General features: G+C 46.9%; 1 protein-coding gene across 1 annotated transcript; it reads left to right on the forward strand.

Moving 5' to 3' along the window:
- Window positions 1-10,733: 10,733 nt before the first annotated feature.
- On the forward strand, window positions 10,734-15,708 carry LOC135914956 (uncharacterized). The gene is made up of 3 exons (XM_065447890.2): window positions 10,734-10,918; window positions 12,369-13,986; window positions 15,418-15,708. Exons 2-3 carry the CDS (start codon window positions 12,915-12,917, stop codon window positions 15,534-15,536), a joined length of 1,191 nt encoding a protein of 396 aa, XP_065303962.1. The 5' UTR covers window positions 10,734-10,918; window positions 12,369-12,914; the 3' UTR covers window positions 15,537-15,708.
- Window positions 15,709-24,208: the final 8,500 nt, after the last annotated feature.

A 24,208-nucleotide genomic window follows, 5' to 3' on the forward strand; every position in this document is an offset into this window, starting at 1 on the left:
CATGGTGGTGGCTATCGAACGTTGGACGCATAAACTGGCTGGGATATTATTGTTATCTTATTAAAACGAACATGCGTGATGATGCCCAAAGAAAACGACCACCCCGTTCGCAAACATTTTACCGCCGCACAATTCAAACCGATAAACGGCGCGGACTGCAATCGATACCAGTGGGCTGCTGCATACCAGACACCAGTGAGGTCTCAAAAGCCTTTATACAAGTAATAAAACAGAAACTTTAACAACACAAGTCCACTAAAAACAACTGTCTACTTATTTTGTAACAAAATCACATGTGAAGTAGGTTTGTCGGTTATTATATGTACACTTCCAGAACAAACATTTAGACGCGTAGAGCGCCCCTAGCAGAAAAAGATACAAATTACGGTATGCGAACAAATTACAGTAGCTACACTTGCGCGCTTCATGCTGGAACGCGCCGCGGTTGATTCTTCGCCCTTTGTGGCTATTGCTGGAACTGGCGATGCTGCGTATGTTGTACTAGAATGATTCTAGTACGCTACAATGCTGGGCCTGCTTAGCCAGTTCAGCCCACCACATCTCCGCCCACCTTGCTGCTGCGCCACTGTTCGCCTCCTTTCTCCCTCCCCGCTTCCCTCAACACCACTTAGACTTTATTCTAGATGGCGCTGCTTTGCCGCGAAGAACGTCAAGTTGAAAGTCCACATGGGTGGGGGCAATGGAAAAGAAGCCTGCCAGGAGTAACCACTTAAAAGGAAAAAACGAAATCAGGAAAGAAACAATTTATGATAACTCAAACGGAGCTCATTACTTTTCGAAGCGAGATCGGGATGCCTTAGAACACGCACATAGAAAGCGAGATATAAGAAGGAAGAAGCATGTGCTTGCTGTGGTAAAGATAGGGAAACGATGGAGCATGTTTTATTAGAATGTGAAGATCTCTGCCCATCAGTCGATTTAGGCACCACTGGACTCTTTGAAGCCCTTGAGTTCAGCGACAGCAAGGGCAAAGTAAGCACGTCCGCAATAGAGATTAGTAAGAGGCGATTGGAAGATTAGTGGAAGTAGGGGAACGAGAAAAAACGGAGACGTACAAAAACAAAGTTCACAATAGGGGGCCAGAAAATTTCGTTATGGGAATTCGTCAAGCGTTTTTTTTTTCTTTTTTAACCTAGCTAAGACATTAAGCAATATACTGGAAAGAGCTTGGTGGTGCAACCCACCACCCGGTTCCAAGGGGATGCTCATAAGATCCACCCATCCATCCTCTGAAACCCCTTAAACTGCCAAAACTTCGTAAAGTAGCGACACTCTCCTCCTCCGCCTTTACTCCTCCTCGTTTCTCCTCTCTTTCACGCTCCTTTCTCGACCGTGATGCCGCATATACACCGCTCGACCGTAGCAGAGGACCTTTCGCAGATTGAACGCGTTGCGCTCTAGGCGTTCGCGTTGGCTTTCTAGCTCCGAGCAACTTCGTGTACAGCATCTAATTTCTATACGGACGGTTACACTGATTCAGTGACGGCAGATTTCTTTTCCTGTTTTCATAATTATTTTTTAAAAAAAGTATCAGAAGGAGCGCTAACGTTGTGCCATGACGACTCCGAATGTATCGCGTTCGCTACAATTAGGTAGCGAACGTCGAGTGAGTGTCGCAAGGTGCTGTTGCGAATGGTTGTAAATAACACATTTACGATCTAATGCGCACATCCTGACCTCCAGCGAACCCTCCGTAGCCTAAATAATCCGCGCCGTCCTTACCATATGAATTCGCGGTGCGTATCAGGTATGACGTACAAAGGCCGACAGAGGGCACGAACGATGGCTGCTCTGAAGGTTCGAAAGAGTATTACTAGCTAAAGTTCCGCCAGGGGCGTAGCCAGGGGGGGGGCTTATGGGGCTTCAGCCCCCCCCCCCCCGAAATTTTTTCGTGCTGTCCATGCACCGCCGACCAAAGCGACCCCCGGCGCCGGAAATCACTCTGGATTTTGTCTAGAATGTCTTTTTGACGTTCGAAAAGACATTTAACCGCGAAGATTGCGAACTCGGGCTGGATTTCGTGGCAACGCCCATACACCGGGAGTCACATAACGCCAAGTAGTCCCATCCGAGCACAAAGTTTCAGGGGCGCTTTGATGGTGAGTGGGCTCGCCGCGGCATCTCACTGAGGCCACGGAATCTATGGAGCGCGTGGATATCAATTGCGAAACTTTATGGGTATAAATCTCATAAGCTCTTCATGTGAAATGTGCATTGACATTTCCAAAGTTGTGCTTTAGATTTTCAATTGCGGAACTTTGTGGGTTTAATGTTGTTATAAACATTTGACGCCAAAGGTCTATTGATTTTTCTAAAGTCTTACATCGGAACATACAACGAGACAAGCCAAATCAACACACTAGCAGACAAGTTGACAAAGCAGGCAGCGAGGTCCAATGAGACGAAGCGTTGGGGTGGTTCATTTGTGCCGTCATGTCACACAAAAAAATATCAACTTTTTTTTTTAACCTACGCCAGAACATCCATGTCAAGACACTAAAGCCACAAAAGTAACTACGGTCTTATTTATTTTTTCTACTTTGACTTTTATTCGCGAGGACACATTGAGCCTCTTCAATTTTTTTTTTGTTCTCGCTACCCTACCCGCGGGCTGCCAGAGCCAGCCAGAGCGCATACGTTTTTCTCGTATGGCCCCGACCACCGTGCGGTGCACTTCGGTGCGCGTTCGGTTTGCTCTGACCGAGTGGATTTTCACCGGACAGAGTTTTGGACGCTTTCTGGCTAGCAGACGAGAAAAAAAAACAATGGTCGCTCGCCGCCACCACTGTGGGGACTCGAAGGATTGCACCGCATTCCTTGAGCGGAACCTTTCCGGAAAGTCTTGTTTCGCCGCTGTTGGACCAAGCGTCTCATGTTTTCTTCGGTATTCCTTCCGTAGCCCCATTAGGTGTCCGAAGTAGGCATTAGATTCTGGCCAACATACTTTCCTATGCGTTTTTTTTTTCATTTTGGTGCCTCCGCCTCACAGAAAAAAAAAATACATTGTTGCGGCGCAGCGAATTGTCGCATGGTGAAAGGTCGATTTTGATACTTCTCTTGCGGAAAGTAATGGGCGATGGGACGCTTCAGTTGCCGGATACGTTTATTATATTATTGCGAAAGCAATTATATGGACACTCCAGGCGCATTCCTGCCATCGCCCTCATGTTTCGTATAAAGGCCAAGGGTGATAACATCGTGACCACGCGCTGCATGCTGTATGTGCGAGTGAAAGCGTAGGAGGGGAGGTGGAATGGGTGAGCCGACGATGGTGGCTCAGTCTTGTGTGTGCAAAGGAGAAAAGCGAGGAGCAAGCGCGCCGCCTTCCGTCGCGCGCAATACATCGGGGGGAGTGGATGGAATGGGGGTGGAATCTAGGATTCTGTGAATCTATGATTGTGCAACATGTTTATTTGCCTTGTTTGACGCATTATATACAGTTACTTCTTCTTACATACATAGACTCATTGGAGACTTATACGTATACTTAAATATCTTGTTGCGAGGTTTTGTGTATACATGCAGTGAACTTTGTTTCCAGTGACACTTTTTTGTCCTTTATCAAGCCGTATTTTCGCATTTGCATATCCCATTGTATCTTTGCATTTCTAATGTACGAGGGCGAGTCAAATGGAAGTGAGCCTACCCTAACCACGTAATAATGGTTCGGTTCATTATCTGCGAGGCATGCGCGTAGGAGAACGGCATGTCTCATTTACAAAAGTGACACGCAGGTGTGAAGATCAATGTTCTCTAATGCTCTCATACACTGGGTTGATATGGTTGCGTCACATAATGGACACTTCAAAATTTGAACAGCTCAGTGTCGCGAAGTTTTTCACAGCTGAAGGTGTTTCCAAAACAGAAATTAATCACCATATGACTGCCGTGTACGTTGAACACTGCATTTCATTGACCACTGTGAAGCGTTGGAGCAAACGGTTCAAAGGACGTTGCAAAGACGTTCCAAGACCGGCCCAAAACCATCGTGCAATCACCCCCCACACAATTTTAAAGGTTCATGAGCTGCTGAAACAAGAACGGAGGATAAGCATCGATGAACTGGCAGACCGTCTGAACATCAGTCACGGTTTGGTTCACGCCATAATTCATGAGCTTCTCGGTTATCGGCTCTTTGGTGCGCAATGGATCCCCAAGATTTTTATCCATCGCGAGAAGACGGATAAGTTTCGCGCTGCCTTGACTCATCTGATCGGGTATCACAATGAGCATGACGACTTCTTGTTTGCAACTGTGATCGGGGACGAACCTTTGTGCCACTACTACGAGCCTGAAACACGACGTCAAAGCTTACAGTGGAAACATTCGAATTTACCACGCCCAAAGAACGTAAAGGCCATCATTTCCGCTGGAAAGGTGTTGTTGACTTTTTTTTTCGATCGACAGGCTCCATTACTGATAGAATTTGTTAAATCTTGAGAGGCTATCAATTGTTTCCGATATTGTGAAACGCCAGAACAGCAGCGTGTCGCAAGAACGAACAGCAAGAACGAACAACGTGGAAAATTGACGAATGGGGTCATCTTGTTCCACGACAATGCCTGTCCCCACGTCACTTATGTGGTTAATACAAAACTGGCAAAGTTCAAGTGGGAAACGCTGCAACATCCCCCATACAGCTCAGACCTGTCACCTTGCGACTTTTACATTTTGGGGCAACCGAACAAACAGCTCAAGGGAACCAGATACAGACTTTTTGAAGCAGCAACCCAAGGAGTTTTATAAGACGGGAATCACGCAACTCGTTAGTCAATAGGACAAATGTCTCAATCCTCATGAAGACTACTTTTAAATAAAGTACCCCGTTGTTGGCTCATTCATTTGACTTGCCCTCATATATCTTGCAGAACTCCTCCTTTTTATACGTGCTCTCTGTCGCGACTATAACTTCGGTGCAATTACTCACGATACACGACAAGGGACAGCTACTCCTGCGTAATACATTGGAACAAACGACAGCGTCATTGAGATTTTTCACTGGCCATTGCATATATACAAGAATTTAAGCACGGTCCTTGAATGACAAAGTTTCATTAACATATTTGTCCTCAACTTGTTCAGTTCATTGCCTTTTAATTTTTCATATCAGCGGCATGCACTGCTTTCCTGGTTTCGAAATGATATAGTTCTAAAATTCGTGTGATATTTTCTTTACCTAATAAATAGACAAAAAACATGGAAGCATTGACGTCAGTTACGTTGGGCACAATTTTTGGCACATACGAGTATAATATTTTATGAAAAAATACATATTTTACTTGTATTTACAGTGCGTAGCTTTCAAGAATTTGTTTACAGCATCTTTGGCAATGACAATGCAGTTATTATTCATGTATTTGATCCCTCGATAAATTGTTTAAGAGGAAGCTTTAGCTCGGGCCCAATCCGACGCGGCCTATTCAAATACTTGTAAAACGCAGAAACGCTGCTCTGAGATAATCTTGCTAATCGCTTTTATTGAAATTGGTTGCATTTGAGAGAGAAAGTTAAATCCTAGTGCCTGTTGGAAACAGAACTTCGATTTAGGGCCTGAATTTTGTTTAAAATATTTCGGAATATTCGAAAGTTTGAAAAAAATAGAAGCACGACGTTTACAAACTAATAGCTATGCATGAAGAACAGATATTGTGGTTCTGTAAACGACATTTATTATAACAGTCAAAGCGGACAAGTTTGCTATGACAATTTGTATCTTACGTGATTTGGTTAGGTTGTGTACAAGGGTTCTGCAAAAGCCGTATTTCCAGAATACTAAATTTTTTGAGATTCATGTGTAACATATCTATTTTGTCCGCTGTAGATGTACTATTAGATGCAATTCACAGAATTGTGATATCATTTTTCATTGTAGAGTCACGGAGTTTTAAGCTTGATAGTTTCGTTTTCTGAAAATCTTCAGTTTTGGCCAATTTTTAATAAATAATTGACCACCTAAATGAAAAGTTCGAAGCCAGTAGTCACTAGAAATAAACATTTTCTTTTAAATGCAATAAACCTCCTCAAATTTGGTGAAGTAGTTGCAGGGAAAAACGAATTACCCTTCTACATGTACTTAAATGGGAGCACCCCAGCTAAAGCTTGCTCTTAAGGAGGAGGCTGAGCTGCATCATGCAGCTACATATATATATATATATATATATATATATATATATATATATATATATATATATATATATATATATATATATATATATATATATATATATATATATATATATATATATATATATATATATATATATATATATATATATATATATATATATGTAAAGACGCCGACACGCTCTTTTAAGGTCTCTCTACCACGTGACTTGCTTGTCACATACATATTCTTCTTTCCTATATATATATATATATTTATATATATATATATATATATATATATATATATATATATATATATATATATATATATATATATATATATATATATATATATATACACATATATATATATATATATATATATATATATATATTGGGCCAGTGGCGTAGCCCCCCCCGAACAAAATTTCTGGCTACGCCACTGAGTTCCGCCAACGTGCGTGCTTGCCAATCTTCTAAGCACGCGCAAAGGCTGAGAGCTGGGCGCTTGTGCCATCATGTTTCTCGTGACTCAAAGTCGACAGAAATACCCGCGGCCAATCATCGAGGCGGGATTCCGCGTATACAGGGTATCGCAGCTAACTTGGACCAAGATTTTAAAAATACCCAAGAGCTCTAGAGAAATCGCACCTACTGTATAGTAGCCACAGTCATATGTACTTACGGCCAGCATATTTTTCATCGCGAAGTATTACATAATTACTTTCATTTAGTGAACTTTTTAATTAGTGCAATAATCGCAAACATATCAATTACAAAGTTGTAGGGCACCTTAAATAACCTCCGAATCAAGCATTTATTTCGTGCTGAAGTGGTCCTGGTTGTTTTTCCCAAGAAAATACAAAAGCCCACGAAATACGCGACACACGAAATAGATTCGCACTCGCACGCCGCTACTCAAGCGCCTACATGCAACCATTGAAAGATATACGGCTGCGTTCTCTTATCGCCGCATTGTACAAGGCTCCGCAACGCTTATCATTGCGTCAGCGGCGTGTTCTCTTGATGCCGCGACTATCACATGGCGTCAAGCCCTGTATCGAGCTGCCGCCGCTAGTGAAGCCGCGTATTTGTGGCTATTCGCTTGGGAGCGCTTGAGCATGGGCGCGATCGAGAGCGCCTATATCGTATTTTGAATGTTTCGCTCGCTTTTGTTTTCTTCTCTGAAAAACCAACGAGGCAAAGCTGAGTACTAAACAAATGCCTAATTCGGAGGTGATTTGAAGCGCCAAACAACTGAACAACATGGGATGTTCTTTTCTTTCTTGTCTTCTGTGAGTCTGTGCTACATAACGTTTCGCCTAGAGTGGTTATCTGTATAATCAATTTTTTCAATATGTTTTTTAAAGGGGCGGCAAGGGCGTATTTCAATTGGAGCGTAAATGAGTGCAAGGAGAGGTATCGTCAACGGGACGGCGGGAGGATTATAACACACTTAGGCATTATTCCAACGTACGGCAACTCGATCATCGGCATTCAAGCATTGGTGTAAATGATTTAGGTGCGGTAATGCGAGATTTTAAAGAATCAGATCCTGTTGGAACACAGTCAGTTGATGAATGCGATGGCTCCAATTCTGACACGGGGAAACCTGTGGCATCCCATCGATCATTAACAGACTTCTGCAACTTGTCTAGGCCGCGACTCATTTCATTCCGTAGATCAAGCAAGGCCGCATATATATGTTGGAGCAATCGCGTGCCGAACTTTTGCCTGTATTACCACTTGAAGCAGCGGATGCTTCTTTCTTAGAGCCAGACGTGCTTTTCGAACGTGTTAAGCGTGCTGTCGGACTGGTCAGATAGCTAGGGATTAGATGACTGTGCATGGTTTAGTGGGCCAGTATTCATCTCATCATCTCGGCTTAACAGCAGCTGTCACGTGCAATACAGAGCACTCGAAAGACGGGAAATTATAGCGCGTGGGCAAGGCAGGAACCGCAGAGAGTGATCATCAGATCGGAAATAATAACAATAATTGCAATAGCGTACTTGCGTAAACAAAAGCAAACGATCAGGCAAGTTGTCGATCGAGCCATTGCCTTGCCACTGAAGATGGCTGCCATGGAAGGCCTTTTGAGAATTCATTCAATGACGTCACGGGCACGAGAACACCCATGAATGGACCATCCCAGGTGACGTGATAAAGGCGAGAAGCGGCCAGTACGTCGACAGGTATGCTGCTGCACGAGCCGAGGCTGTGACGCGCATCGGTGACAGGGCCTTCCATGACTGAAAGATGATGAGCCGCTGAAGGCGAATGTGATTCTGGGATTGTCGCTCGCGTGGCGCGCGTGGAATTGTTGATACCGGGAACAGCAGCATGGGCGTCAAGTACGGGACCAGGAAAGCAGCAGTTTTGGCAAAGCAATTTCCTAAAGAACGTATGCCTTAAGGCCAGAATACATGGAGCGAATATGCGACGAATAGTCCGCGTTCGACGCCCGGCGGCGTACGCGCGACGCGCGGCGGCGGAGAAATCGTCGTTCCCCGCTGTTCTAGCTGGCGCAGAAAAGTTCGTCGGGCGTCGACGATACCGGAAGCGGCAAACGAGCGGCGCCCCAAAGCGAGCCAATCAGGCCTCACTATCCGCCCCGACTTCCGACTAGGCTTCCCGCCCAGTGTTGCCACAATGCATAGAATCGCCGCTTTCTTTACACTACATCGGCACATTAATGCCTCAAACACATAAAAAATACTAGAAATTATTTCTAAACAAAATTTTACGCGTTTTAGAGTGTTCTGTAATTCAAAAGCGATAATAGTTGTCATTAAAGTTTTTTTTTTGTCATGTGTTTCACTACAGCGGATTTGCCTCGTCTAGCCACACTGATAACAACGCCGCGAATCGCAGGCGGCGGCCGCCGTGTCCTCGCTCCTTGTAGCGCAGGCCGACGAACTTACGGCGTCACGCCGCAGCAGATTTTCTGCAGCCCGAACTTCGTCGTGAAAGTTCGCTCCATGTATTCTGGCCTTTAGGCATGTTGTCGCTCCAACCGCAAGTACGTTTCACAGCTGCCACTAGTTGTTACGGGGACCGGGTTTCGGCGACCATAAAGAGCGTCTGCTTGGAGCTCGAATCAGATTGACCATAGGAGAGTGCCCGACAGGGAAGACGAGGTGATGTAAAAAGAAATACCAGAGGTAGCGGATTGTCCAACTACCAGAGTCATATTTGTCAGCGAGTTAATGCGGTTCTGCCCCACTATTTACTTGCATGCTAGGTCATACTGCACTTGCTAAGTCAACGGGCTCGTAATGCACTAAAATCAGTAATCTCCACAAACTTCGGCCGTCAACATTCATGCGCGCGAATGAAATAATACTGCAGCTCTGCACACACAGGTGCATACTTTCTCTCGCACCTACGTATCGCTCTACGTTACTTTCCTCGCATAGTCGTGCAGTTACCGACGGTTCAGTCTTTCCGACCATTTCTATGCGACCGCAATTACCTTCTGGTTAGGTTTTGTTTGCTGCGCGGCATGCAAAGCAACTTCTTGTCGTCCTCCGTCTGATCTCGGCACCCATCCGCACAGCAACAAGGCATTTCGGTCCTTCGCATCCTAGGTCATGCCGATCTATTCGGCGTGCTCACAGCGAACTAAAATAAATAATCTCCACAAGCTTCGGCCCTCAACATTCATTCACGCGAGTGAAATACTATCACCGCTCGACACACGCACGCGTGTATACTTTCTATGGCACCTTTGTATCGCTGTATGTTACTTGCCTCGCATAGTCGTGCTGTTACCGACAGTTCAAAGTCCGTCCATGCAATTCTGTGTAACCATACTTTTCGTCTGGTTAGGTTCTGGTTGCCGCGCGACATGCAAAATAACTTCTTGCCATCCTTCGTCCGGTTTCGGCACCCAACCGCACAGCAACAAGGCATTTCGAAACTCCGGGAACGAAATTATCGCTGCGATGTGCAAAGCACAACAGGCGAAACGCGCGCTCTTCGCCCGGCGCGCAGGAACTTTCATGGCGGCAAAGGGGCGGAGCAAGGTCACATGTCACCGATCAGCCTATCGCAGGCGTTGTCGGCTGGATAAAAGCCTGGCGGTACTTTTAAATGATTGAGGGATTTTACCGCCGCAGAGCTCAGGCCACGCACTCGCGTGTTCCCTTTCATAAAGGACGACAGTGTACCACTTCTAAATGAGCCGAATTGGCTACGCCCCGTAGCCAATTCGGCTGCACGAAAAAGAAAAAAAAAGAAAGAAGGAAAAAAGAAAAGATCCTCGCACAATCTCTTCTGGGATTTATCTGAATGATGCGTAAGAATTTCGTAGTACTGACGTCGTGTCTCATGGTGGCATGCTGGTGTGGTTCGTATAATTGCGAGAACGACGGCGAAAGAACTGTGAAACGGAGAAGCGTGGTTGCAACAGCGTAATGTTAAGTGAGACCTGCACGAGTAAAAATAGAAGAGGCGAGTAGAAGCAATGTTCATTGGTGTTTACAGATAGCCCGCAACGGATGTGGAAGTGGGATGAAATCATGAAGGAGATGTAGTAAATGAAGGAAATAAATGCAACATTTATTAGGTACACGGCCCTCACGCCTCGTGAAGCAACCGCGTGCCACGAGCAAGGCGCGGCCACCAAATGGCGCGGATGCTCGCTGAACCACGAGACGCACGACGCAGCAACCAGCTCGGCTCCGTTCCAGGGATTTCGACCAGCACTGCGTCCGAACCTGGAGGCGATCGAGTTCCGCGGTCGACGATGCCGATGGACCTGAGGTGACGGCGACGCTCCAGAGGAAGCGTGAGGCCCTTCCCTTACTCTCAGCTTCGTCGCTCGCTTCGACGAATGAAACCTTTGTTACACGCGGCAATGGTTCAGTACGTATTCATGATGCTCTCTTGCTGAGCACGAGGTTGGCGTTCTCGCCCGAGGTAGTCGCATTCCGATCGTGGCGGCATTATCTTCGTCCTTCGTGCCGGAGACGTTGCCGCGAAATTCTAACTCGTAGTTCGAGCTAAATGGTCGGTCAGTGTAAATTGAAACGCGAACAAGAAAAACCTAATCGGAACACCTGTTCCTTGTAACAAACGGGGTTGTTATGTGCATTTGTTCCGTAGCTGCACTTTGATAATTGTCTCTACTCACATAGCACATAGTGCAGCTTGAAGTAGTCCACATTTGCAAATACAGGCACAGCCGCAAACGCAGTACCGCAGACCAGCCGGTATCGATTTGTTTGCGTTTGGATGTATGCGGACAGTACCCAAGAATGGCCGCAGCTTAAACGATGGTCAATACACGTCACCGCAGGACAGAGCAATAACATAACTATACCGTTTATATAGACATAATTTATTCCTGAATTGCCCTCCCGAAACAGCTTGCGTATGTGAACCTGAAATACAGCGCTATGCAGGGTGCGATGTGCTTCATCTAACGACGTGGCACTCTTCTCCTATTGCACCCGGAATATTCACGGCTGGTGCATCAGCCGGCATATTTACTAACTGTATACTTTATTTGTTCGTTATGCTGAGATTTACAGAAAAAAAGCACCTGATATTTTCTTATCGAAAATGATGCTTACATTGTTCGTGAAGATGTATGAATGTTTCTGACGTCCTAGACTGAGTTACACAATAATCTTGCAGCGGCGTGGAGGCTATGAGGCGTTTTTAGGCGTTCGCTACTGCCCTGAGAAACAGTAGCCAACGCTTCTGATTTGTCGACACCAGCGGTAGCTTACATCGCAACGACTCACTACTGATAAACAGTATTTAAGCAAAGATTCTGCACAATGTACCGTGACAAAGATGACCACGGTACTGTCAGTTTCACTTCGACAAGACGTTTTCTAACACTTGAATAGGTGTGAACTTTATCTAAAGATGAAATGAATACTACGGAGCAATTTTTCGAGTGCAACTTGGCGATCAGTATTCTTCAAAGAGGGAAATGGCGAAGAGGTGGAGATTCAATGTGTTCGGTTACTATATTTCTTTACATGTGCTAGTGGAAGCCAGGCCTCTTTGCTTACAAACGTATCATTTGTTCGGTAAGGCTTTAAAACAGAGCTCGTTTGACATACTATCGCTCGACTAATGCTAACTCGCGTAATTGTGCGCTCGGATGCAGAAGAACATCCCGTGAACCTGCTACTTGCTATGCTTCCTTGTAACACGTGCCTCATAAACACGGCATTAGCGCAGTGCATTATGAAGATATTTGTACAACAAGAGTTTGTTCCCAGGTCTGCGAGATTGAACCGTGGTGCGGCCGCCTGCGCGAGTATGCCTTGTACCTGGCCACCAGCTTTCCCAGCGTGTGCCTGTTGGTCAACCAGGTCTTCCCCAACCTTCGCCACCTGCTGAACATCTCCACCCATTGTCGGGTGAATCACGACAAGTCACGCACGGCAAGCAAGGTCGACGGCTGCTTCATCCTTCCTCAGCTGTCCGTCCGGAAAGGATTCCGTTCCACCGTCAACATCGAGTTACCCGAACTGAGACCAAGTCGGCTAGCCCTCGATTCCTTGTGCGGACGCGGGGTTCGCGTCCTCTCCAACATACAACGCAGGCAGTCGTTGGTACTGGTCTACTGTCTGCTTGTGAAACACCCCTCCATTGACTTCGCGGAGCTCTGCACTTCGAGCATATCGCAAAACTTGCTTTTCATCCAGGACGGCATTCAACTGAGCGGTGACCTAAGGCACGGCGAGATCAGTTACTCCCAGCTGATCGACTACCCATCGAAGATACTGATAGGCACACTGCGCTCCCCGGTGTTCACGCTCTACATGCTCGAGATCATGAACGTGTACTTCTCAAGCATTGGCGTGCACTTGCTGTGCGAGCTGTTCGTCAGGTGTGAGGCCCCGTGCACGTTCGTCTTCCTCGAGAACTGGATCGACGTGCCCGAGGCTGAGGCACTGATGCACTACTGCGACGCGCATCATGCCACGACCAAGGCTTACATGGACGAGCTCTTCGTGACAGTCGACTCCCGCTGCGTGCTGGTCGACCTGGTGAGACACATCGCAGCCATCGACGAGCTCGTGCTAAGCCGCTGTGTGCGTTGCACGTGCCGGAAGCCGCACGGATTCGCAGCGTTCTTCGCCGCCGTCCTCGATCGGTGCTCACTGATCAAGACGTTCGAGATGTGCGACTTCGAATTGAACAAGGCGAATCTCCGGGACTTCTCCAGCGTGCTGAATGGCAGCGGCAAAATGCAGAGGCCTAATGTCATGTGCACTGCCGCCGCATGGGGTGTCCAGTTTTCACTCGGCCTTTTTATTTTGCACAAACCAATACCCGCCGATGTTCACGTCAGCAGCTGTCTGCCTCCCGTTGACAACTTCGGTGAAATCACGAAACAGGTCGGGGGTCAGGAGACGCTGAAAAAGCTGTCACTGAGCCAGGTGTATCTCAGCGGCGACGCCACCTTGCGACTCGTAGGAACTCTGAAGGTCAACTTGACGAAGAGTTTCCTGAGCCTTGGCACGGAAAGACAGCGGGGTCTGGCGAATTTATCGAAGCAAATCGGTGACAGAGGCCACAGTAGCAGGACAGATTTCAAAAGATTTTACGCTGCCGATGACAGCCTGATTGCCTACCTCCAGAATGGCCCCAAGACCTGGCAAGCGACATTCGAAACGCCCGTTCCACATTTATGGCCTCAGTTCAAGAAACCCTCCAGCCGACCATGTGGAAACGCCTGCCTCATGCGTCTTGCGGCCCGGATGGCCACAGTCATCGAATGCAACTTGGCCGTTCTGCTGTCCGTGTTCGCCAGCTGTGGCTACCAGTGGGAAGCACCACTGGCCCTCGCCATGGAGACGTCGCCTTCTATGACGCTGCTCAGAGACATCGGTGAGAGCCGCAGCCTCTGCTCCCTTATCTTCATTGGCTGGACGTTGTATTACCACGCGGCGACAACCTTAAAGGGAAGCTGAAAGGTTTTCCAGAAAAAATGAGTGAACATCTGTAGATAATGGTTTTCAACCCCCCGAATTCGAATATCGTATCGAAATTGAGCGAAAGAAAGCGCAAATATATTTAATTTCGACGAAAAGTGCAGCAGCGGACACGCCCAGCTCGCGCGTCTCGTTTCCGCCTGTGATTGGTCGGTGCGCCTCGTGACGTCAACTCCAGCAACCGACCGCTGCCGCTACACATGAAGCGCGGTGCCAGGTAGTTTGGTGCTGTTTTTCTGAGACGGTAATGGAAAATTTAGAGAGACTGCGTTTTTTCTGAGGAGTTCGGCGTTACTCCCTACATGTACGAGCCGATTGCGAAGAGCCGGCCTCTCGAAGAAGCAAACGATGCTGGTGCGAGCAGTGCTTTCGACACGAACGAAAGCAAAGTCTTGGGATCTCCTCGTGTTGGAAATGCTCTTTGGTGAGTATGTTTTTTGCAGAGCGATCTAGTGATCTCGCCGATCTTTCGCCGTTCTAGTGAGCTCGTTTCCGGTCAAACAACTGTAGTGTTGTGTTCCTGCATGCCTCCTCGTGGAACGTAAGCGGGGATGCGATCGTCGGCAATTTTGCGCTGTCCAAAGCTGTCGGCAGTCTACAAAGACGGTTTAAACGCGTGAAAAGCTTCCCGGTTCATGCAGTACGTGTAGTGACCTTCATCTGTTGACAACCACTCACGTTGACTGCCACTCACGTTGACTGCCACTCACGTTGATTACCACTCACGTTGATTACCACTCACGTTGATTACCACTCACGTTGACTACCACGCACGTTGACTACCACTCTACATACACGCAGACGCACCAACAAAGGAATGCAGGGTCGATCGAAGCAAATTACGATGGCACGCACGCAGAAACAAGCGCGGTCAGGCACGGTCGCGGACAGAGTTGACGTCACAAAAGCAGAGTTGACGTCACAACACCACGGTTTCCGGTCTCCGCTCCGCTCGCTCACTCAACGGGGGGTGGAGCTACAGCGCAATTTCAACCGACGATTACGCCGCTCCTAATTGAAAAAAAAAACCCCAAATTTTACCTACATGGTTTATAAGGTTCCCGCATCCGTATATGAACGTCTTATTGAATTCGATAGACTCTTCAGCTTCCCTTTAAGTGGCGTGCTATGCACTACGAGCAAACTTAACCATCTCATGTCTGATGCGGTGTAGCCGCAATCTGACGTCTTCCCGTCGATAAAGCTGTCGGGCGGCCAAGCGACCCACCACACGCTCTTGAGCTGGATGGTCGACCAACAGCGGGACTGTGAACAGAATGTATACGACGTACGCGGCGCGTCACAGATTAATCAGTCCCTACTGCAGGCCGCGAAGTGGTTCGTCGTGCCTGCCGTCTGCAAATTCGAGACGGTCGGCCCCGGCTTTCTAGGAGGTGCGCGAAAGCCGGGCGCTGCTCACTCGAGTGTCGGCACTGGCAGACCTGACCAAATCCGAAGCGGGCGAGACGATCGCTCCACAGTAACGATACATGGACGCGAACTTCCTGGCCCTCGCTGGTGTCGCCAGAGGCAGTCGAGTGCTGTCGCTACCCACGTGGAAGCATCTACCTTGGTTAGCTCGATAAAGTTGACTTGGACTGCTGGTTGAAGATACGGTCGTAACTGAGCCTCGAATATATATTAAAGGATCGGATTACAATGTGTTGACTTTCTCTTAGCCTCTATCATGTGGCATTGTGCGCCTCTCCTAACTGCATGTGATGGCGAACCGGACTGCAGTTCATTAGGAGATAGGCGTGCGCAGCACTAGCTGTACGATGAAGAGAACCGGGACGTCAAGCCCGATTTTTTCAGGATAATTTGTGAAAACAATTCTCCTGCACTGTATGCTAAAGAGGTTTGGTCGGGCAAAACGTCTGTGGCAAAATGTTTGGCGCAAATGGCGCCAGCAAAGGCATGTACACATACCTGCTATACTGCGTTCTTCAGAGCTTTGTTTTTAACATCGATGTGCATCTTCTATTGCACATTTACTGAGGATCAAGTTAGAAACAGCGTGATGTTGTCGAAATCATGCCACATGTTAATAGACGTGCAATCGCCATTCTTTTGTTTTGTGGCCAACGTATTTTTTCTGATGTTGCATTTTAAGGCCTACATTTGCACTTTAACTGCACAAAAAAGGTTATCAGTGAGATTTTTATGGTTTTTAGCGGGCGATTCTCAGCTTGGGACAATTAAGGCTACATAATGATGCCTTCAGGTGTCGTAGGATGGAGGAAAAAGCTACGAGGTCCACGGGGGCAAGTCTCGATCAGTGAATCGTCGCACCCTTCAGTATCTGCAACGAATAAATGAACGAGTTTGCAGTGTCCAACGGATTATCAAGGAGAAGCTCCTCCGATTGTATCATTGTTATTACGGCATTATGATTTGATCGGCCTAAAAAAGTTTAATACTTTCCATTGTTTTTTGACATTACCTGCAGACCTAATTTCATTTTTATTACACGTCGTTTTAGCCTATTTGAGTAGTTTTCCTAGTAAGTTAGAATATTATAGCTGTTCTGAAGTGGAATGTTAAATGGCTGTTCTTTTTTCTGTAACAGTTATCTGTTTTCCGTAAGCGATTTAGCAAACTGGCGGATAACCATGGTTACCGAGGAGCTGAAAATGCTTTTTTTACAATTCATTACTACCGTGGAATCTGAAATAGCATTATAAATTATTTGCGAAAATGTGTTATAGGCAGTTTCAGGGTTATCACATACCATTACTGGGGACCAGACTGAAGGGGCAATTATGTCAATAAAAATTGACGAATGGATCTTCTTTCTAGTGAAAGTTGCATCGGTAGTGTCAGCAGTAGATGATGATGATGTCCTTGGTGAGTTTGGCGCATACCCACTCACGGGTATTGGCCAAGAGTCGGGCAGACTTGGCCTATGTGTTCGGGTAATGAATTTAAAGATGTATAATTTTGTTGCATAAACTAAAGCGAGGAAAATTCAAAACGGTTCAGTAGAATGTCATTCAATCTAGAGAAAAAAAATTTATTTTTCATATAAATGAGGCAATAAAGGAGGACTAAAAAGTATAATACGTCACCAATGAAATCGGCTTGATTTAATAATGAATTTTTCTAAGGCGACGCACACACTCCTGTGTGAGTGCCCAAGCACAGACGCTCCGAAAGGCAGCAGTACCGGAGTGTTCAATGGCAGGCCGAGCTGTCACACTGTAATTTCTAATGTCATTTTTCTCAGGGAGGAGAAACGCCGGCATTCCAGTAAGTAGTGCTCGATCGTCTCTCATGAGTTGCAAAAATGGCACAATGGGGATGTTGTCAGGCGAGATCTGTGCATGTAAAAATTTAGACATGGGACTCGACAACACAGTCTCGTTAATGTGACTTCCATTTGTCCGATTTGATTATGATGTTAAAATGTTGTATCTTCTGAACCTGACAGACCTAGTAAAGCCCACCGTTGGAAGAAGTGTAAGCACGGGCCCGCTGATAGAAGCCTTGCCCAAGCTGTCCGCCTCCTCATTCATAAATATGTCTTTGTGCCCAGGTTCCCATATTAATCGTAAACTCCACAAATGACTTGGAGCCACTGAGTACAAAGCTTTAATATATGCGACTCGCCGGGAGCAGTAAGCGAGGTGCACAACGACAAAGAATTTGTGATTATTACCGCGGTTGTCCTGGAACTTTGTATCTTTCGTAAAGCTAGGAAGACAGCTGGGAATTCCGTTAGATATATTGGAGTGAAGTTGGGAAGCCGAATAGAAAAATACCTATGCAATGATGATGAAAAAATTCCAACTCCTGCCGTTTCCCCCCTCTGCGAAGCATCCGTTGCTATAATTACGTTATTCTGAAGATGACTGAAGTGATCCTGGAGTAAACCGTTAAGAATATGCGAGGGAAGCTGCTTTGCATTATGTGGGTATAAGTCTTCATAAGTAATAATCAGTGAATTTGAGATGCTGTTTGCGGTGATTACATCATTTATATTTACATATCTAACGGATTCAATAATGATAGTGATATAATGACTTATGGCGTGTAAAACAGTGGCCATTTGACTGCAAAAAATTGGGCTCGTTGCTTGATGATGATGGACTGGAACCTTCTTAATGGTGATTCATAGGCCCTTATGAATGTTTGAACGGTGAATCTTTTAAACCTGATTTCAAGGGAAGGTAATCGTGATTCCTTGAAGAGCACAGCGTTGACTACAAGCTTAGGGAGCCCCAGACATAAGCGAAGCGCTTCCCGTCCCAGCAAAACTAGTGGACGTAGCTTGTAAGCCGCGGCGCCGGAGAAAAACACACAGCCGAACACTAGTATAGGTCGGATATACATGCGGTAAATCACTATGAGTGTGTCTCTGCGCAGGTCCCATCATTTATTGCTTATCCTTAATATCCCCATTGCACGGAAAGCTTTATTAGTTATATGTTCAGTATGACGACGCCAATTAAGATTTCCATCATAAATAATTCTAAGGTACTTGACTTTTTCCACTTTTCGGATAGTGGAATGGCGGTATGAAAGGGGTACAGTAACTGGGTCTTGTAGAGGAAAGACAAGGACACCACTCTTATGTACGTTAAAGGATAAGCGAATACTGTCCAGCAATGCTTCTAGCTCGAATTACTATTTCTGTAAGCACTCGTACATTGACTGAATATGCTTCTAGCTCGCATAACTATTCCTGTAAGCACTCGTACATTGACTCAATATCACTTGGTGAAGCAAAAAGCGCTATATCATCAGCGTAAACGTACGTGTTTATATACTGATGATGAGGAATGGACCTGAGTAGAATGTTAAACAGCAGCGGAGACAAAACTGCGCCTTGAGGAACCCCGCGCGCTTGTCTAAATTTTCCCGATGAAATTCCACTTTGTGCACAGTAAAACTCCCTGCCAAACAAGAACTCAGCAGTCCACGTCACGAATTAGTCAGGCAATCTAATATCCTGCATCCTATTTATAAATATAGGGTATTCCACACTATCGTAAGCTATAGAAATGTCTAATGTAACTAGAGCTGCATATTGTTTTGGTAACGAGACAATTGGATTCGACTTTCTAGATCGACGTCCGCGCACCAAATTGACATCCCTGGTCTAAATACAATTTGGCAGGGGCTCAATAATTCTCTTGTGGTCACAAAGTTAACCATACGTGCGCTTAATAATCTTTCTAATAATTTTACAAAGATTGATTTTACAGAAACAGGCCGTATATTGTCTATAACATACCTTTTGGTTTGGTCTTTCAGCAGAGGAATCACATTCGAAATTCTCCATACAGGAGGGATCCATGCATATTGTCACGTGGTAGTGACGTTAAAGAACACAGTAGCAATACTGTGAAAGACAATACTTGCTATTATTGGGCGAACCTGTGCCCACAAAGAGAGGCTACACTTAAAGAACGGCAAGCGAGGAACACGGTCGGCGATCGCCGAAAATCTGATCAGTGGGTCAAGTGCGTCGGCTTTTATAGATCATTATGCATAAAAGAAGTGAGGCGTGCAGGCAGAACACAAGAGTAGAGAAGTGGACAACACGAACGCCGACTATCAACTGAAGGGAACACTGAGGCGAAAAAAGAAAGAAGACACAAAACTCATCTGCACATGCTCAAGAATGGTAACACCACGTGTCAGTCGGGTACACGTGCCGGTCTACGTGAGAGATAACTGTTAAGGCACTTAATCTCTTCCTTATGTAACGTAATCGAAGGCTGACTCACGCACGCACTTCCACCATTATAGATATGCCATGCCTCTACCATAAGACGCGTATCTTCATTCTTATGCCTGTACAATATCACGCATTCATCTAACTCTGGCGTGCAGTTACAATCTCGGCAATGTAGCGAAGGATTAGATGGCGATCCACCGGTTAACGACCTTTTAAGTTCCATTAACCTCTGACTGATACACCGTCCCTTTTGCCCTACGAAGAACTAGCCACAGCTAAGGGGAAGATTATAAACCACACCCATACGACAGTCAGTTAAACTGTTGTTCTTATTGTGCTTCACTGGACAAATATCTGTTCGTTTCTTGCCTTTTACCCGCTCCTTTTTTCTCTGTACGGCAGCGCATATCTTACCTAGCTCATTGGGAGCAGTGAAAGCAACATTAACATCATTTCTAGTTGCAACTTTTTAACGCCTGCGCGACACTGAATGAATATACGGAATAGCCACTACTCTTTTTTTGCTACTACTGCTTTCTGTAATCACGTACGTCCCTCTCGAAACCGACTTCTTTAGTCGCTCAGCCACAGTGGCCACCGCTACATTATGATAACCTGCTGCTAATGGGCGCCGAACCTGCGAATTAAAACTGGCGCTCATTTTGTGCATGCAGGATCTGGTGACGGAAGACTTAAGGCACGACATGGCAATTCCGTTTTTTACTACTTTGGAATGCTTGGATTGAAAGTTTAGCAACGGCTTCGAAGACCTTGGGGAGTACTGCCAACAAAGATGATTTTGCTCGAAGACCAAGGAAATGTCAAGAAACTGAATTCTTGCCGTGCAGATTCCAGTCGGCATTATCAGGTGTCCTCCAGCGGTACGAATTTGAGGGCCTTCCCATGCAGTCTTAACCTTCTTTAACTGAGCGGCGATGTGTCCACTCATTACAGAGTAATCGGCCCCTGTGTCGACTAAGGCGAAGACTGCGTGGCCGTCGAGAAGCACGTCGAGGTGGCTGGTTCTTTGTCTTGCGTTACAGTTAGGCATTGGCGTCGGATCACGGCTGCGTAGCGCTGACTTGTGGCTGGAATGTCGCGTCGTCAGTTCGTCTTTCCTCAGCGTGTTCTTTGCTGCCAGACTTCGTCGGGACGGCGGTGTGTCGTCTTTATGTCGTTGAGATAGTCTTTTCGGCATCTTCGTCGGCGGCAGAGGAGGATCTTCGTCAGTTCGACGAACAGCAACCGCACCTCCATCGGTTGCTTCTTTTAGTTTTCCGGATATGGGCTCGCTGACCGGCCCCGGGCTGGGCCAGTGTATGGACGGCGCTGCGGCGACAGGTAGCTGCCTGGTGACGGCGAACGGGACGGTCGTCGAGAGCTGCACTGAGTAGCGGTGAGGTAGTCGACGATGTCCCGTGGGCGTTCACCTTCCCTCGGGCGCTGTGCGTTGACTGCGAAGCCTCGCAATCCCAGGTCGCGGTATGGGCATCGGCGGTACGCATGGCCGGCTTCGCCGCAGTGGTAGCAGATCGGGTGGTGGTCGGGGGCGCGCCAAGTGTCAGTCTTCCTCGCGTAGGTGCGCTGGGCGACGGGTGGCCGTGCTGGCGGCGGACGACGGAATTGCAGCGTTACAGGGCCCTGGCGCGGTTGCGGAGGGGGACCTTGACGGCGTGCGACAGCGGCGTAGGTCATCGCTTCTGGCTGGGGATCCGGTAATTGAGGTTGAACCTCGGGAGCTCCCAGCGATCGCTGAACCTCATCTTTCACGATGTCAGTTATCGAAGCTAATTGAGGCTGCGACGAAGGCAAGACCTTGCGCAGTTCTTCGCGCACAATGGCCCTGATGGTCTCTCAGAGATCAACGGAGCCCAGTGCTTGGACGGCGCACTGAGGCGTGAGCACTTGGCGGTTAAATTGCCCAGTGCGCATTTCTAAAGTTTCCTCAATCGTCCTAGCCTCTGTCAGGAAGTCAGCTACGGTCTTCGGTGGGTTTCGGATTAGTCCGGCGAAACGTTCTTGCTTTACGCCTCGCATAAAGAAACGTACTTTTTTCTCTTCGGACATTTCCGGGTCGGCGTGCCAGAAAATATGGGTCATCTCTTCTGGAAAAATGGCGATGGTCTCATTGGGTAGTTGGCCTCGGGTTTCCAGCAGAACTTCGGCCCTTTCTTTTTGGACGACGCTCGTGAACGTCTTCAGGAAGTTACTGCGGAAGAGGTCCCATGTTGCAAGTGTGGACTCCCGGTTCTCGAACCAAGTCCTCGCGGCATCTTCCAAGGAGGAGTACACATGTCGTAGCTTATCCTCATATGTCCAGTTGTTAAAGGTCGAGATCATTTCGAAGGTTTCGAGCCAGGTTTGCGCATCCTCCGACATAGCTCAACGGAAGGTAGGGGGCTCTCTGGGTTGTTGAAGTACGACGGGTGACACTGGGGCTGCCTTTCTGGTTGTCTTGGCAACAATCTTTTTGGTCGTCTCAGGTAGAAGTCCGTGCTCCGGGGGCAGCTGTAGTAGACGACGGCTTGCTCAACGGTCTGGTACTACGTTGGTGCTCTCTTTGCGGTCCGGGCTTGGATCACGGCTTGTCGGGGGCGTCCGGTACATGACAGAAAAGCACCTCCGCCAAAAAGTTATTTGTTATTGCCCAGTCCCTTAGACGCTTTCCGCACTGGTCTGTTCTCGATCCCCATGATACATGATGAGAGTTGAAGTCACCATCCAAGACTATATTTTTACCGCATTTTGCCATAACTGAGTGTAGGGGGCGTGTATCCTGCACACCTGAGGGAAAGTATATACTGACCAACAATAAAGGCCTACTGGCAGGCAGTGTAATTTCTACTGCTAGAATTTCACATTCTGGGGACATCAGCTGGAATGATATATTTGCCCCGTGGCAAAACTTGCTTGAGACCATAATTAACAATCGCCCACCTAGAGGTGGGCGATTGTTAATTATGGCGATCTAGGCGACTGGCGATCTAGGCGAAATGACCTAATACTGCACAGAGGAAATTCTTTTTCTAGCGATAACCAAATTTCTTGCAGTAATATTACATCTGAAGAAATTTGAGAAGATAGAAGTTTAAATCAGTAGAAGTAGCGAAAATTGATGTGCAGTTCCTCTGCAGCACCCTCCTTTACCTTCCAGTGATGAAACTACAGCAGAGGTCACACCCTCCTCCAAATTATGACATCTCGTGTTGACTTCATGGAGGATTTTGGATTTACTAGCTGAGTGTGAAGTGGCCTCAAGGGGAGAACACCTCCTTTTCTGTACGCTCACGTCAATTTCCATGTTTGAGGTTGCCCGGGCTAGTAGTTGTCGTGTTTGAGGAACCTGGCACAGGTCTGACTTGCTCTATACGGGTTGTGGACACAATTACACCATTTTCCTGAGAAATGGCTAAACAAGCATTAATGTCAGAGCTTGATGGCAGAGAAGTAGCACTCGGTCCATTAAATAATTCTGACGCTTTCTACAATGCGCTCCAAAATTTTAGCCACAGACTTTTCAATAGCTTGTACCATTACCACTGACAGGCTTCCATCATCGACAGCCTGGAGTCGTGCTGTCACACTCGCATAACCATGGGATCTTTCCTTTACCGCTGGAATGGCCTCTTGGCGTGAGCAGCGCCTTTTCTCCATAACTTCCAGTATTCGGACTTCTTGAGTTCTAGCAAAACAGTTTGAGCAATCAGCTTTGTGGACTCCACCACAGAGGCAGCAAGAGTCCGACTAGGCCGAGCAATCACTAGCGGAATGGCTCCCGCAGCAGACGCAACAACGAAGGCTGGATTTGCAACCACCCATGCTGTGACCATAGCGCCAACAATTGCGACATTGTAATCGACGCGAGGCAAGCGGGTACACTCTGAATATTAGAGGCCAGACTCTTATCTCAGTAGGGCGAAATGTACCTGCAAACGTGGCAATTACTGACTCAGTAGAGACACGTGTATTGTCCACCGTTCTGCTGCGCCGGTAAACGACAATTACCCCAGCCGAAGAGAAATATTCTAGAGTCTCTGCCGGACTTAAAGGGGAGTCTACACCACGAACCCTGCCTTGCGTTTCCGCAAACCTTGCACCACATCTTGCCTGCACTAAAAGTGCAGGAAAGATGTGGTGATTATAACGCATTTCTTTATGGAGATAGCGCCACAAATGTCGATTGAGGCACTATCTCCGTATCAGGCAATATAAGTTTGTCTTAAAACCCCGCCTGGTATGTACAACACTGGACTAAATCTACCCGACACTTAGCCAAAACCCCGAGAACTCACTGCTGCGATACGAACACCAGCTTCGTACACTAGTGCACGAATGTTGGGTAATGATTCTTTATTGAAGTTTCGACAACACCACAGTCACGGTTAGTAAGAAGGTTGGATAATATGTGGTCGATAAGCGTGCCCTGTTAACTGTG

The sequence above is a fragment of the Dermacentor albipictus genome, unplaced genomic scaffold, assembly GCF_038994185.2.
Source record: "Dermacentor albipictus isolate Rhodes 1998 colony unplaced genomic scaffold, USDA_Dalb.pri_finalv2 scaffold_11, whole genome shotgun sequence".
Taxonomy (NCBI): domain Eukaryota; kingdom Metazoa; phylum Arthropoda; class Arachnida; order Ixodida; family Ixodidae; genus Dermacentor; species Dermacentor albipictus.